We start from the raw sequence: 15,386 nt of genomic DNA, 5'->3' as shown, positions 1-15,386 counted from the left end.
ACTTGTTAGCAGTGCCTGTTGTGATAGGACAAATGATGATGTTTTTAAACCAGAAGAGGGAAGATTCAGGCCAAACATGAGGAAGAAATTGTTTATGTTGATGGTGGTAGAACACTGTCCCAGGTTGCCCAGAGAGGTGGTGGACGCCCCATCCCTGGAGACATCCCAGGCCAGGCTGGACAGGGCTCTGAGCAACCTGATCTGGGTGAAGATGTCCCTGTTCATGGCAGGGGTTGGACTGGATGAGCTTTGAAGGTCCCTTCTAACTCAAACTATTCTATGATTTCAAAAGCAGCACAGAGCCACATTTTCAGGCATAGTTCCACTTGGTGTTGTAACACTGAATCCTCCACCCTGACATTACCAAGACAATGCAAGGCTGAGATTAGACACTTCAGTAGAAGTTCTCCTTATGGCTGATTTAGGGGTCACCTAAATCAAGTGTGGAAGACTCCACTGACAATAGAGGAAGATCAGGATATTTAATTCAAACCTACTCATTTAATTTCCTCCAGGGAAGATTAATCCCACCAGTTGACTGCAATGGAGCTTCGGCTGTTACCAGCAAACCTATTGAGTTATTTAATTATGTTAACAAGAGGATAAGTTGCCAAGGGAATTAGCTGATTAGCCACTTCTGAAATTTGTTGTGAGTAGTATGTTCACAAATGTGGAATTAGTAACTTTTTAGTTGCTCATGTATTTTAAATGTCTTCATTCAGTCTAGTGCTGTGACTGGTATTCACAAGATCCCCGCTCTGGTGAGTGCCTGCTGTCCCCATGTTATCAGTGGAGACAACATATAGAGTCATCCAGTATGGGAGGTTTAGAATGAAATCTTTCTTTCCTCTGCTGGGTTTACTCAGTAATACTAAATATGACAACTCTTTCCTCAGCATGAGTCCCAAAGCCTTCAGAGCTGTAGGATATTCTGAGGAGGCTATTTCTTGGTCTCTTCTTACATATTGATCAGAGAAGAGAGAAAATGAGAGCGCTTTTCTGACTTTTACCTGTGGTATCAGGCTCCAGTTGTAAGCCATTAAAATGCTAAGTTATTTATGGAAAGTGAAAGAGTTCAACAGGAGAGCTGTACATATTAACTGATACTGTACTGGTGGTGTCTCATCTGGCAGATCTGGACTGATATCACATTGAAAAGCCGTTAGAAACTCAGTCTTCCACTTTCCAGGAAAATGCTCTCCCTATACCACTGATAAAATCATTGCACTTCCCCCAGTTTTTTCGTAAGAAAGAAAAAACCTGACTTGCTCTTGATACCTCTCTCTTCTGGGAGGTGACTGGTGAATTGAAACATAAGGTGGGTTCTCCCACCCATGCCAGGATCATACACTTGACTCTATCTCAGGTGTGGGGCTCAGAGACCTCTTGCTTCAACATTTTTCAGATTCTTCTACTCATGCTCCAACTTTGAGTGGGAATTTCTTTGAGCACCTTCTCAAGGATCCTAAGACTTCAAATTATATAGATGAAGTTGAATGTGTCAACCACCTAGAAAGCAGGATTTGCAACGTGAATATTTTCATACGGATTTCAAAAAATGCCTCAAAAAACTTTACATGCTTTAAAAATTTGACCCTATGCATCTTAGCTCCACTTGAAATGGCAGTTTTAAGATCTTAATACTTTTACATTTTCAAAATTCTGTCACTGCTCAGGTGGAAGAAAGGCTCTTCTTCCTTGTTCACTACTCCTTTAGTTTCATGGCTCTTCTGAGAGTTTACTAGGATCAGAAGAGATTCAATTAATTAAATGGGGACATTTGTGTCACGTGTAGTGGTCCAGTTCTTGATTACAAGGTTACGAGATGGTCATGACGATGTGGTGATTTTACTGTGAGAAGTCAAGATCCTGTGGGTTTCAGCAGAGCCTGTGAATTAGGTCACAGATGCGTTGAACCCTGAATGTACTTATTTCTGGCCTAAAGCTGCCATATGCAAGTGCCAAGTATGAATTCAGATAGATTTTTTTCCCACTGTCACAAATAGGCTTCACTCCAGGCATTGTTTTTGAGAAAGCCATGACGCACTTTGATATATCAATAAGAGCGAAAAAAAAGCCCCAACCCTAATAAGTTCCAGAAAAGTTACATAAACGCATCTCACCTGATGCTCCTGTCTTTGTACACTCTCTTAACTGACCCCATGGGCCAGCAAAAAACATCTAATGTAGTACTGATGCTGGAAATACTGCACAGATGACTCAGAGAACCAAAGGGAATACTGGAAAATGCTCAGCATTAAGCCAGTTCTCTAAAATCTAAATGAGCAAAATTGAATTAAATCAGAGTAATTCAATTCCATTGTCTCTAAATGAATTCATTGTGAGACGACAGAGTCTGAGGTTGACCAAGAGAAGGAGGACTATCTGTTCAACAGGTGGTATGGGTCAAACCAAAAAGAGATTGCTAAATCTTTTGAGTGTTGCCACATGGGGGTATATTACAAGCTATACAGTTATTACCCTTCAGTAGACGTTGTGCGGCAGAGCACAGCTGTAGATGATTAAAGAGACCACTGCCAGCATCTGACAGCAGAATGTCAGTGTCAAAATTCAATTTGAATTGATTAAATAAGGGATGGCAACACTTTTGTTTTATGGATGGCAGCACTTCAGTCGCTTTAGATGCTCTGCTTTCAGAAATAAAATTCTTTCCCTCCCTGCTATGTTTGTTGGGGTATTTTCAGTTGGATCGCAGTCATTTCTCCAGTCAATCAATTAAGCCAGGGTTTGCCACTGTGTCTAAGAGTCAGCCACAAAAGAGCTGGTATGGTTCCTTGGTGCTTGGCCAAGAGGCTTCAGCGGGAGCAAGACATCAGGCAGCTTAATCTGACTTCCACCACTGGCACAAGGTTTAATGGATGTTAGGGCAGCAATCATGTTTTGTGGCGCTGCCTTTCTCTCCTTGCCAAAAGCATGGGGGGGACGCTGACAGCAGAGCCAGTGGAGCTACCTGTGCCAGCAGGCTCCTCTATGCAGGGCAATGGCTGCAGCCTTTTGAAGTTTGCGTTGTGCTCCATAAATGTATTTATCTCCCTAGGCCTTGTAGAGCTACACTGCCTGAGTAACTTGGCGCATTGAGTAGTCTCCCTGAAGTTAAATGGCAGTAAGTTACTCAGAGATATGAGATTTTACAGGATTAGGCCTTAAGTGCTGACTCCAGGCCAGATCTGCAGCAGGTATAAATCACTGCAGGTAATTTTCACCAGCTGAAATTCTGGCCCTAAGCCCATGAGGCATGTTGTTATTTTTTCACATTGTAAATTTTTGCTGTTTCTTATTTATATTGCTTTAGCACTTTGGGGTACTTGTCAGGGGCCAGGACCCCATCGTGCTTGTCACCCTTCGAACAGAGATGCAAAAGACCCCTCTTGCTGCAGAGTGTTCACAGTTTTAAATAGCGTGCAAACTTTCATATAGTCGTTCAGCTTTTTCTAAGTGTGTTGCTGCAATCAAGCTTTTCTTTAATCCTGCCAGTAACACATAACAACACAAATTCTGTGCCCAGGTTAATATCTTTAAGTATAAATTTGCATTCTGCTGTAAATTATGTCTAAAGTAGCATTTTAAGCCTGGAATTTGTTGGAACAAGTGGCAGTGTGGGACATGGTCTTCAGTAACTGAAGTGAGAGGTCCAGAGTCTCTTCTCTCTGATACCCGATTTGAGAAATATCAAAAAAAGAATTTGCATCTAATTTGAACCCGAAGTGAGGGGAACCTTAACAGTGGCTGAATATCTCAACTCTTTTGTGTAGCATTGTATTTAACTAGTGTTATATTACTTTCATTTCAGTTGTAGTGTACCTTCCAGCTCTGTAGAGCTCTGGTCAGCATCTCTGAAATTGTTGCTATTGCCTTCAATTACCCTGGAAGGGTTTTAAAAGTAGTAAAGCTACAACTTTTTACAGCTGAAGTAATGCTAGGAAATTCCCCTTCATTACAGTCCTACCTGGCTGCTTAGAAAAATAATGTAGTGGCTACAGATCTCAAATTTATTGTGTGATAGCCTTGACAGACAAAAAAAGTATGATAGGGTATATATGTTTTATTGATATATAATACTGTTGACCTGTTCTTTTCTTTCATGTTCTCTTTCACTGTTTTTGTTTGTTTGTTTGTTTTGTGTTTTTGTTTTTGTTTTGTTGGGTTTTGTGCTGGTGAGGAGAAGATGTGGCACAGCAATTCCCTGTGTCCCCTTTTTCCATTGCAGAAGTAGCTTTACCCTCAGGCAGACCTTGGTGGGCTACTTTGTCATCATATTGTGCACGTGTTGGAGCACAAATTAACAAAAAATAAGAAGAAAGAAATACAGGGTGTTTCAAGAAGATGGACCCAATTTGAAATCACTATATCTCTGCAACCACATGGAGGGAGATACTTTGAGAGATGTCTGGGACAAATTCAATTATTGTCTCGATGTTGTCTGTACAGCAGGTGGAGGGAACATAAAGCATTTCTAAAAAGGTTACTAAAACTTGGTAACTCATTAAACCATTTTTAATTTTTTGTGTAATTGTAACATGTTGCCATTGTGAAATATACTGCTTTGAAGTTTGGTCCATCTTTTTGAAAGACCCTGTTGGACTTGGCTTTTTTCTAGATACCACTGTAGCCATTGATGGTGGGTGTTTCTAAATAAGTCTTACTCTGCCCTAATAATTCATTCATTGCTCTTTTTTTTTTTTGGCAAAGCACTTGAAAGAGGCTTGGTGAAGGCTCTGAAGAAGCTGGATGACTATCTGAGAACACCTCTACCAGAGGAGATCGATGAAGGCAGCACCGAAGAGGAGAAAGTGTCTAAACGCAAGTTTCTGGATGGAGATGACCTGACTCTTGCTGACTGCAACCTTCTGCCCAAACTCCATGTTGTCAAGGTAAAAGATACCATGTGATGGCCAATGAAGCCTTATCTGACAACTAAATGCCTGCTCTGACAGCCAAGAGCTAAAGCCAACATGTATTTCACCAGAGTCCTTTTAAGTCCTAGAAGAGCAGAGTTTGAAACACACTTTTGCTCCTCAGTATGTCTTCTAGTTTAAGTTAAACAACTTCATATTTAGTACATGAAGAAATTGTCCTATCACTAAGACACACAAAGACAACATTAAGATCTAGGTATCCCATCTCTTTATTTTTACTATGCTGCAAGTAACAGCATATTTCATACTCATTAGTTCCCATTAAGAGCAATGTCAAAACCTTAGTCAGTTCCCACCCATTTGTAACTTAAGAGCAGCAGTCAATCATTTCGGGGAGTATTTGTTCCAGCTGGTATTTCACACAGGGAAGTCAACAAATCAAACTCACCGCTGAGGTCCAGGATGCAAGATGTACAGTGGTCGCTGGTGTACATCATCTTGGCTTCTAAATGTTGCATTCATTTAATTTATCAGATTACATGTTTCTTGAGAATAAAGCAAGTACCTGGCAGACCTTGGCAAGCAAGAAAGCTAGGAATTAAGGCCAAGTCATGCATCTAATTTGGCTCCATGAGCCAAAACATAACCTGAGCCTGGGAGCTGACTGCACACATGCAAAATATTTGAAAAAAATAGTACATAAGTCACCAGGTAAGAAATGTGACAATATCCTCACAGATCTAGCTTTTTTTTTTGGCTCATTTTCATTGGTGATGAAGTCAGACAATGCAAAATGAATGTGTGGCCCCTTACTGGTTCCTGTCTCCTTGAGATGAAATGAAAGATGTCAAAAGAGAATTGAAATCTTTCTCAGACAAGTATAGCCATAGGTTATTGCCTGAAAAGTCTTTTACAGATGGAAGAAAGTGTAAATTATTAACACTTATTCATTTGATGGAAGATGTGTGCTAGAAATTGTGAAAATCTTGATTTAAGCTGCCCAGCATGTTTTATCTTTTCCATGTGTGTGTGAAACATCATTGAAGGCAAGAATGCTTAATTAAATGCAGTTTAGGGTAGGATTTGGACTTGCAAATACCAAATGGATCTTGATAATAGAAAGAAATCACAGTCATTTCTGAGAATCTGACTGTCTAAAGAAATCTGTGATGGAAAACACCTCTACCATGTGCTTGAAAAATAAAGGGGAACTCTGTGGCACATATGTATGTAATTTATGCCCAGGAACAATTTTATACTGTCAGAAAAATTAGAGATTGGAAGCGGACATTAAATCAGCTAATCCATCCTTTCCTATCAGCTAGTTCATTCTGTCACCACAGGATTATTCTATGTGGTACATTCTTACAGGAAAACTGAAATATCCCAATCCAGCACGCTACTTAACCAACCAACTAGCTTTAAGCACAGATTAGTCCCATTGACTTCAATGGCACTATACAGGTGCTTAAAATTAAGTATGCACTTAACTATTTTCCTGAATAAGGGCCTGAGTGTTTTCAGAAATCAAAAATTTCCCTTGATAGACAATTTCCTAGTCTAACAAGTCTTGAAAGAACCATTTTCTCCCCCAGTTTATCCTAATATTCCTGTTTCTAATGTCTGCTAAATCATCTTGGTTTCTCAATCACGGTACACATACCACCCTGAATTTTCCCTTGAGTGAACACAGATAGAGTCTTACAACAGCTGTAGGTGGTTACATTCTCTGACATCATTGGCCATGCAAAATATATTAGATATATTATAAGTAGAAACATAGTATATATAGAATATATGTTAAATATAAATAACGATAAATATAATGATTAATTATGTTAAACATAAGTATAGTAATTAATGTTAAACTATGTTATATGTAAACTGTTACTAATGACTTTCCACTCAGTCTGTCTTCCTTTCTATGATTCAGCTTAACAGCTCTCTCTTATTTGGCATCTCAACTTTAAGAAGTGATGTACATAAGACTGGCAAAACCACCAAATACCACTAGGGTAAAATTAATGAGCCTTGGGTATCATAAAAGTAATAATTTGGTGATATAGCTGCCAGGACATTGCATTAGTGTGTCCTTAGGCCAAGTAGCATCCTTGCAAGATAGGGTATGACCAATGGTCTCTTTTCAGGCTTTTATCTTCTAACACCCTGATCCTCCAAGCGTTTCTCTCTTTTGCTATTAATTACGTGACAAGAAAGAGTACGAAGCTCTCTAAAAGGGAATCTAGAGATGTATCACCAGCAAGACACCTTTTTTACCCCCTCTTTTCTCTTTGTTTTAGATTGTTACAAAGAAATACCGCAACTTTGACTTCCCGACAGAGATGACGGGGCTGTGGCGATACCTGAAGAACGCGTATGCCAGGGATGAATTCACCAACACCTGTGCAGCAGACAAAGAAATTGAGCAAGCCTACGCAGACGTGGCCAAGCGGCTCAGCAAGTCCTAACTGCCCTCGGCCGTGGCTCAGTATCCCCTTTACAGACTCTTCTCCTCGTTGCCTTAAGATATACTTTATCATTATGCTATCTGGTTGGCATCCCAGTGACTTCACCTATTTGAGTGTATTGGTCAGGGACAAATCTGCTTCTCCCTGGAGAAAACAGAAGGCAGCTCTAGGGTGGGGGGTGGAGAGTCTTTGAAATCTGAACCTAAGATCTGGCTAAACTAGTATTATTTGCAACCAGTATTGGAAATGAGTCCGCTTCACTAGTTTCTTGTTTCATGTTGGGGGTACATCAACCACCTTTGGAGTTTCAAAAATAAGATATTAGCTGAAATTTCAAGTAAGAGATTTAGGAATAAACAGAACTGGTTCTTTTGTAGGTTATGTCAAGGATGCTTCCCTTCTGCTGGTGCTCTTGGGATCCTTGAGGCAGGAGCAAAATATGAGAGAGAGAGAGGTAAAGAGGTTTGTCCCTAAAGGTGAAATGCTCTTAGCAGTTACACTATAAAAAACTTTCTGAATGCATCTTCTGTCCTAGCAGGCCCAAGAGCTTCTAGGGTATTTATTTTTAACTTGGCGCAAAGGGGGGAAGCCTGAGTGAATATGTCAGACTTGCAGATGCTACTTTGCATAAAATTTGCATGATATTGCTGGATCTGAATGTTTGAAGTGAAAGAGAGTGAATGAGCAATTAAGCAGGCAGCCCTTGGAAGAGCAGGGCTCATGCCAAAATGCCCAGTGGATCTGCTAGTTGGTAGAGACACTCAGACACAGCAATAGCGGGGGCAGAATATTGACTCCAGCAAATAGAAGGAATTGGCACAGTGAACCAAACCACGTAGGATATTGTCGTCTTGACTGTATGGTTGCCAGTTCCTTTATAATTACTATCTTGGGAAGCTTGGGTCGGCAGGAGAAAGCTGTCGCTGCACATGAATTCCAGGCAGGGGAAGCGCTTTCTCCACGTTGAGCTCCAGATGGGTCACTTTCAAGCACTCATCGTCTCACCCCAGGAGAAGTTTACTCCAAAAGCCTCAAAGAGGGCAGACTAAAACAGAGGGAGGCACATTTCCAGCAAGAAATTTGGCAAGGATGCTAGCAGAAATCCATGTGTGACGCCTTAGTCCTGCTCCTCCAGGGTTTACCAACCCAGGTTACACAATTTGGAATAAGGATTGTTCCCTAAAACTGATTGTTTTGTTCTGTCTGTAGCATCTGCCTGACACAATCTGCTTTATACTAGTGATTATTTGCATGTTATTTTAGCAATTTCAGAATGACAGCTCTTTTACATGAAACTCACACGCCCTGATACGCACAACAGTGCGCATGGCTCTTAATTTTCAGTTTGGGGAGATTTAAATGTTGTGTTCAAAGATAAAATAAAACGCAATGTGACTCCCCTTCTGGTCAGAGTTGCAGAGAGCTGCACTGATTTGAGGGTAACCCCAAGCTGTGACCAAGGGGAACCTCACAGCTGGCTTGTTTGTAGCCAGAGAGCTGAAGGACCGGAGACAGCATTGAAAATCAGCCTCTGCCCTGTGATGCCGATGACAATCTGAAGCCATCCCTGTTGCCTGATTATTCTGCTTTTCACGCTAACCCAGCTGGGAGCAGAATGTTGCTCGTTGATTGTGAAGATAGCTTGTGGTTGACTATTGTTTTGCATGCGATGGTCAATTTGTTTTGAATGTTTCAAAACCATGGAAGAAAATCCATGAACTCCCAAATCTTCCCTTAAAATGGCCTATTTTAACAATGGCTAGACTGGAGGGCAAAGGCTCACACTCTTTAAAATATTGCTGAGAAATCAGCTGGCTCAGAGAACACTAATAGCAGCCAGAAAAATCTAATAAGATTAGAAGTGTCTGTGCAAGCACATGTGGCTTGTTAAAAACATTTCTTCATGAGATTGGAGTTATTTGTGATTTTTTTTGTGTGTGTGTAAATTAAGGCAACTATTTATTTATTTATTTTAATTGACTCGGTCCTTTCTGTCTGTTTTTCTGGTTTTGTTTTCACTCAGCACACTGATCAAGATGGCTCTGTCTGTTTAGAAAAGTGTTATTAGTAACGCTCTGCAAATTTATTTCTGGGGAAAAGTCTTCTGTCTGGTTAATGGTCACTGGGATTTTTTACTTTCGGTATGATTTGACCAGGGGCATGCCAATCAACAGAATCTACATTGTCTTTTTCCAAGTTTATTTCAATTAGTGGCTTTACTTAATCACATTTGCAGTGAATCTTTGAATGAAGACTCAGAGGCAGATGCAGATTCTTCCTCTGTGCTTATTATTTTTAGCTCCTTAAAGAAGATTGTCCAAACATGCAGTAGATGTCAGGCTGAGTAAGCGAACCAGTTCAGGATCTGTCATAATTTCTTCCATCTCTGTGAATCTTTATCAATTTCCTGAATCCCGTGGTCCTGAAATGTTCTAGTATGTCTTAGTTGAGTTTTGCTAGAAGAAGGCCAAAACACAGTTGATTTCAGTGACTTCAAATTGCATCTGTTTTTAAAAAACTATGTTTAATAATGGTTTGGCTTATACCAAAAAGAGCTGTTAGTGCAATGAGTTTTTTCTAAGACGATTTGCATGCTCTTGTTAAATTTTTTTTTTAGGATTTCATTGTAAAAATTGAAAATCCCCAAGCTACCATCCTTCTAATTAATAATTAAACAAACCCAAAATATCTCAATTTTTCTAACAATGCCCCCCCAAAATCTTGATGAAACTTATCGATCAATATGAAAAAGAATAAGAGGAAAATGAAAACAGTTTTCAGCTACCGTGCTTGTTCTGTCTGAATTAAAGTCTCACTCTTACCTTTGCATTTTACTCATAGCCCTATTGTGGGCTGATGCAAGATTACGGACAGGTTCAGGCATTCCCTGACCTTTGTTTAGATTTGAAATCCAAGCTCATGTTTTCAGACCTGTAACTTTTGCTCACCTTTGTGCTTTTTGGCTTTAGCCATAGTCAGAAGCAGGAAATATTGGAAATCCTACATAGAAAAGTGTTTTGCTAAGATTTTGAGCTCAGTTCTCAAGACTCAGGATCCATCACCAGTGAGGTTTTAAAGGGCTCCAGACTCCTTTAAGCAGAGTATTTTTTGTGACCTTCCATTGTATTTAGAATTATAAGTAATAAATATTAATCATACAGGATTGTATATCTACATTGGCAAGGCAGCATTTCTGAAAAGAATCTAAGTGACAAGACAGACATTGCAGATTTACAATAACTTTGTTCATAAATTTTTTGCAAGATGTAAAGAAAGACATAGTGCAGAGGGGGAAGAAGCCAACAATGTGGATTTAATCATCTGCATTACAGAAATGCAGACCAAATGTCTGTAAAGATGTCCATTTCATCCAAACATTTCTTAGATATTTATTTCAAAGCTCCCTGTTCAGTCAATCCAACACTCCATTCATATTGGAACTAATATTGATTCTTCTTCTATTAGCAGTGGTATGGGAGTGCTAGAGGATCCCATATATTAGTTATTCTATTTTCTGTTGGACTATTTGATTTGCCAAGAGGTCATCTTGCTGTGCAAGTAGGACTAAAGAAGTACCATTTTCAAGATAAGTCTTCTGACAAACATTTTTTTCCAATATAAAGAATCATATAATGGCATTGCTTTATCAGGTCTAGTGTGAAATATAGAGCTACAGGTTACTCCTATGTTTGCATCAGCTGAAAAGTCACTGCCATGGAGGAATGACAGCCTAAATCATGGAGAAACTAGATGCCTTTTCTTCCTACAAGTTCAGCTGAATTGCACGTTGCAACTTATTTTGCATATGTATTTTATTTTAACCCCCAGCCACCTTTCCTCCTCTCATCCCTGCTAAAAGTCAAGTCTAAATTAGGCGTGAAAATTCTACTGTCTCCTCAGTGCTAAGTAGCAGGGGGCTCATGGATGGGCACACGGGGAAGCGGGTTTTATCCATGTTGTGGGATGAAGTCCAAAGGCCACCACTGCACCAGCAGAGAAGGTGAGAAGCGGAGAGAACTCCCTTTCTGCATTGACCGAGTTTGGCTAATTATCCGAGTTTCAGGTATTGCAAAAATATAGGCAGTGGAAATCCCACTTATGTAAAGCCCCAGGAGCAAATGGAAACATTCACTTTTCAAAATTAATTGGTGCTATAAAGAAAAAAATAACCCGAAAATGTTGTGTCCTCTGTCATGTATATTCCTTTATGCATCAGGAAGTTTGCATTTGTTTATGATTCTGCTAAATATAATCATTATTCTTGAATTGCTTTTGATACTAAGAAATATTTTCCAGTAAGATTTTGCCTTTCTGCTGAATCTTTCATCTCTTCTTTAATTGTGATGACTGCAACGACCTGGCAATTGCAGAGGAGGCAGGAAAGCTGTGAGGCTTATACTTGTTGAGAAGTTGAAGGAGGTAATGATTTTTTTTCAGAAAACAATATTAAAAATATTTTTAAAAAATGTGTTATTTCATCTGGGGTATTTTAACCAAGAGTGACAGACTGTTTAGTCCAGACTCCGATTTTCAGCACAGACCTGTGCAAGCCACCATGTTTAAGATGCCTTTGCCTTGGGATCTCCTCAGGATACATATTTCCTGACGAGTCACAAAATTTCCCATTTCCTTGATCAGGAGGGATCTGCTGGTTTGTACTGGCACTGGACTATGACAGCCCACTAACTCAGTGCTAGGCAGTGAAAAAAGGGTTCCTGTTCCCTTCTCTCCCCTTGTAGCTCACATACTGGGAAAGCAGAAAGCATTAACCTGTTTTATTTCCTTGCCCCATGTCCCAGGCAACACTCCAACCCTGGGAAAGCACAAGAACCCCATCCAGTGCTGGTTTTCAAAGCTTGATCTGCCCATCTTTTAACATGGGACATAAAGGTCTGAAGACCCCCGTGTAGCTCCTCAGGCAGTCTTACAGGACTCAGCAGTGTCTCAGAGACTGCAATGATCACATTATTCCCATTGCCCCAAACCATTCCCCTTTCACCGTTTACTGGAGAGATGCTAGAGCTGAAAATACTCTGGAGGATGCACTTGAATGTGGTCTATTTTGAGCTGTGCTCATCATCTAACCCGCTCTGGATGATGACACCGTGGCAGCTCAGCAGGTCATGGCTCTGCTGCCAAAGGGATGACCCATCACCTGTTGGAGAAGCAGCACTCAGGTGGGAAATGCTGAAGCTGCTTGGCCAAGGGTGATGCAACCAAGATGAAAGGTTTCAGTGCCACCTTTTCTCCAGCCTGGCTCTTGAGCTGAAGTGTGTTAGCAGCTCAGCTGGGGCCACGCACTAACGAGCGTTTCTAGCTTGCAGCATGTGAATAGAGACTACTCGTGTTTAATGCTAAACATGTGCTTGCCTGCTTGCCTGGAGAGGGGCCTAAAAGTCATGACAGAGAAGCCTGTCTTAATGAAGAGCATTATTATTCTCTTTTCCTTTGAAATCTGGTGGCAGGATTCCCAGTGGGGGAATTCCCAATAGGAATTCCCAGTAGAGCCCAAGGCTATATAAGCACGAAGATGTTTCAAGTGTGAAGGTGCCCTCAGTGAACAGAAAACACTCAAGGAGAAAAGGAGGCAGCTTCTTACTACAGAAGCAGGACACCAGCTTGGTCCCAGTGGTAACTGGAAGGTCATCACCAGTGCTGTCAGGGCCCATCCTGGTTTATCATGGAGACGTTCTGAGGGGAGCTGGGACCAGGTCATGTTGATGGTGTGATACCAAGGCATGTTCTGCTGTATCTCCAACCACACTCTCTACGGTGGTATCCCACAGTATAACACCACTTCCATTTTCTCTGCCTCTTATTATGAAGTAGCTTGTCTAAAGAAAACTAAGAAGGGTGGGGAATTTTTTTTTTTTTATGTATACATGGAGTAAAAACAATCCAAATATGCTCTAATGGTTCTCAACATGATACTGTCAATTCTCACCACAGGGTGGAATTTGTTGGTGGAAATTAAATTACACTAAATTAAAACAGAAAAGCTTGGCTGTTGCTAATGGGTACTACTGGGAGCCCTAAAAGCAGTTTACAGTGTAGAACCATAACAGGAGTGAACATCCTTTAATTCCCAGCATCACTTGGGTTTCACAGAGTCATTTCAGCCTATTCTGCCACACTGCTGAGAAGTTGCTTTTTCCCTGTCTCCCTAGGTCTATAAACTCTGAAGAATTTGGGAAATGGCTGCAGGCAACACATTAATGTCTTTCTTTTTGACTTTTTTCCTCCCTCTTCATTAAACTAAATACTTTAGTTTGGAAGTAACCGATAAGTAAATAGAATTTGCAAACAGCGAATTTCTCTGCTTTTTCATTAAGGAAGTTTTTAAGAGCTTTCAGGAAATGAGAGATTATACCCAGCTTTGGGAATAAAACGTGGTATAAAACATCTATAGAAGTGTGATTCTGATTAAATAATTTAAGCAAGAAGATCACAGTTTGCTTTAAGGAGCATACTTAAGACTAAACAAACAGGATACTCCAGAAACTGCAGTAGGGATTTAAGATTCAGTTCTAGTCTCTGTTGTGTGGTGGTTTTCTATTTATTTTTAATTTATTTTAACTAATGATTGTACAACATGAAAACTATATATATTGACTTTCTTTAACTGCATTATTTAATTCAAGAATGCTGTGTAATGTATTGGGATGGAAGGTGGCATAAAAGGAAAACTTATACCCTTGAAGCAGCATTATTACTACTGAGCCTTTGATTTTGTTCCCACTGGAATAAATAAGAGCCGCACCACTTAGTTGTGTAGAAGCAGGATCTCAGCTCCCCAGATGCAGATAGTTTGGCAGCCTCTGTGAAGGGTAATTTGCTGTTTAGCAACCGGAGCCTTGCGGTGGGCACAGGGAAGTGGACAGGATAGTCCTGGGCTGAATGGATGGCATTGCTCGCGCATGACCGCGGAGAATCCCCTGCTGTTACAAAATGAGATTAAGCCATCATGAGACGTGGACTGGCTCACCCTGAACCAGACACATTTGCCGACAGCACAGCCGCTAAATTGCTCTGACATCAGGAACCGCAGCGCAAGAGCTCGGCCTCAGACACGAGTCAAAGCGGCATCTTCGCCACCAGTCGTTTTCTATTTATAATGACATGGATCTATTTTATAATCACGGGGAGGCACGACAGGAGTGGCCTTTGTTCTGCCTAAATCGCATTTCTCATGCGGGTGGGTTTAAAGACAGCTCTTGGCTCTGTGCCATGCACCACACGCACCCAGGGCAGGCGATCCTGGCACCACAAGGCACACCCTGTCGTGCTCCAGCGCTCAAAGGCTCCAGCACTGGAGCAATAAACTCCTGCTAAATGGCTTAAAAACATTCCCTTAAGTATGCTGAGTTGCCACTCTGCCTCACTTCTCCTTTCCAATGCTATTTTATGTCTAAGACTATTGTGTCAAATAAGCCAGGAGTATATTGCGTTGTTTAGTGCTGGAAATTACTTGATATTATTGACCGTAAGAAATTGGGGTGAAAAGACTCAAAACCAAATTCAACCCTCTTTCCTGGTGTAAAACTGACTACTTATGCATGCGACCATATTTTCAGAGGCTGCAAGTCAATTGCCAATAGCTGCTTCATTTGGTTTCTGGATAACAGGTCCTCATCTCTGCAAATCCTTGTAGATATAATGGTACACCCACCCATGTCTTTTATTCTCTGCCCTTTTTTTTTTTTAAATGAAGTCTTCTGATCTGTATGGCCTAGAAATGTATGATCTAACAATCAGTAGATTTACTTTTATAGTCTTGACTGCTGTTTTCAGTTCTAAAGCCTGAAGATGAAAACCAAGTTGCACAGTGGTGAACAGAAATGTTTTTTTTTCCTTCAAAACCCACTAATTTTCAAATCTGACTCACTTAGCGCACAATTCTTGTTGCTTAGAGAAAGGTTTGAGGCTGAAAGAGAGAAAGGGGAGGCACCAGACATGCTACTGTCCTTCCACTGAAAGAGGATAGCAAGAACCAGTCTGGAAATCCTAAGAGTTTTATGGATATATTTTCCATATTTAGTGT

At 40.6% G+C, this 15,386-nt stretch overlaps 1 protein-coding gene across 2 annotated transcripts in view; it reads left to right on the top strand.

Annotated features, from left to right (window-relative positions):
- Positions 1 to 7,345, top strand: part of CLIC5 (chloride intracellular channel 5) — a gene marked incomplete at both ends in the record, with an annotated part of 75,081 nt that extends 67,736 nt beyond the window's left edge. For both annotated transcript variants that reach the window (XM_080341702.1, XM_080341703.1), the window contains 2 exons: positions 4,711 to 4,892; positions 7,178 to 7,345. In XM_080341702.1, the coding sequence (XP_080197828.1) occupies positions 4,711 to 4,892; positions 7,178 to 7,345 (350 nt within the window). The remainder of the gene's footprint in view (positions 1 to 4,710; positions 4,893 to 7,177) is intronic.
- Between the last annotated feature and the right edge of the window lie 8,041 nt (positions 7,346 to 15,386).

This window comes from Nesoenas mayeri (assembly GCF_963082525.1).
Source record: "Nesoenas mayeri genome assembly, chromosome: 3".
Taxonomy (NCBI): Eukaryota; Metazoa; Chordata; class Aves; order Columbiformes; family Columbidae; genus Nesoenas; species Nesoenas mayeri.
The sequence above is the reverse complement of the archived record's forward strand: the minus strand, read 5'-3'. Positions and strand labels throughout refer to the sequence as shown.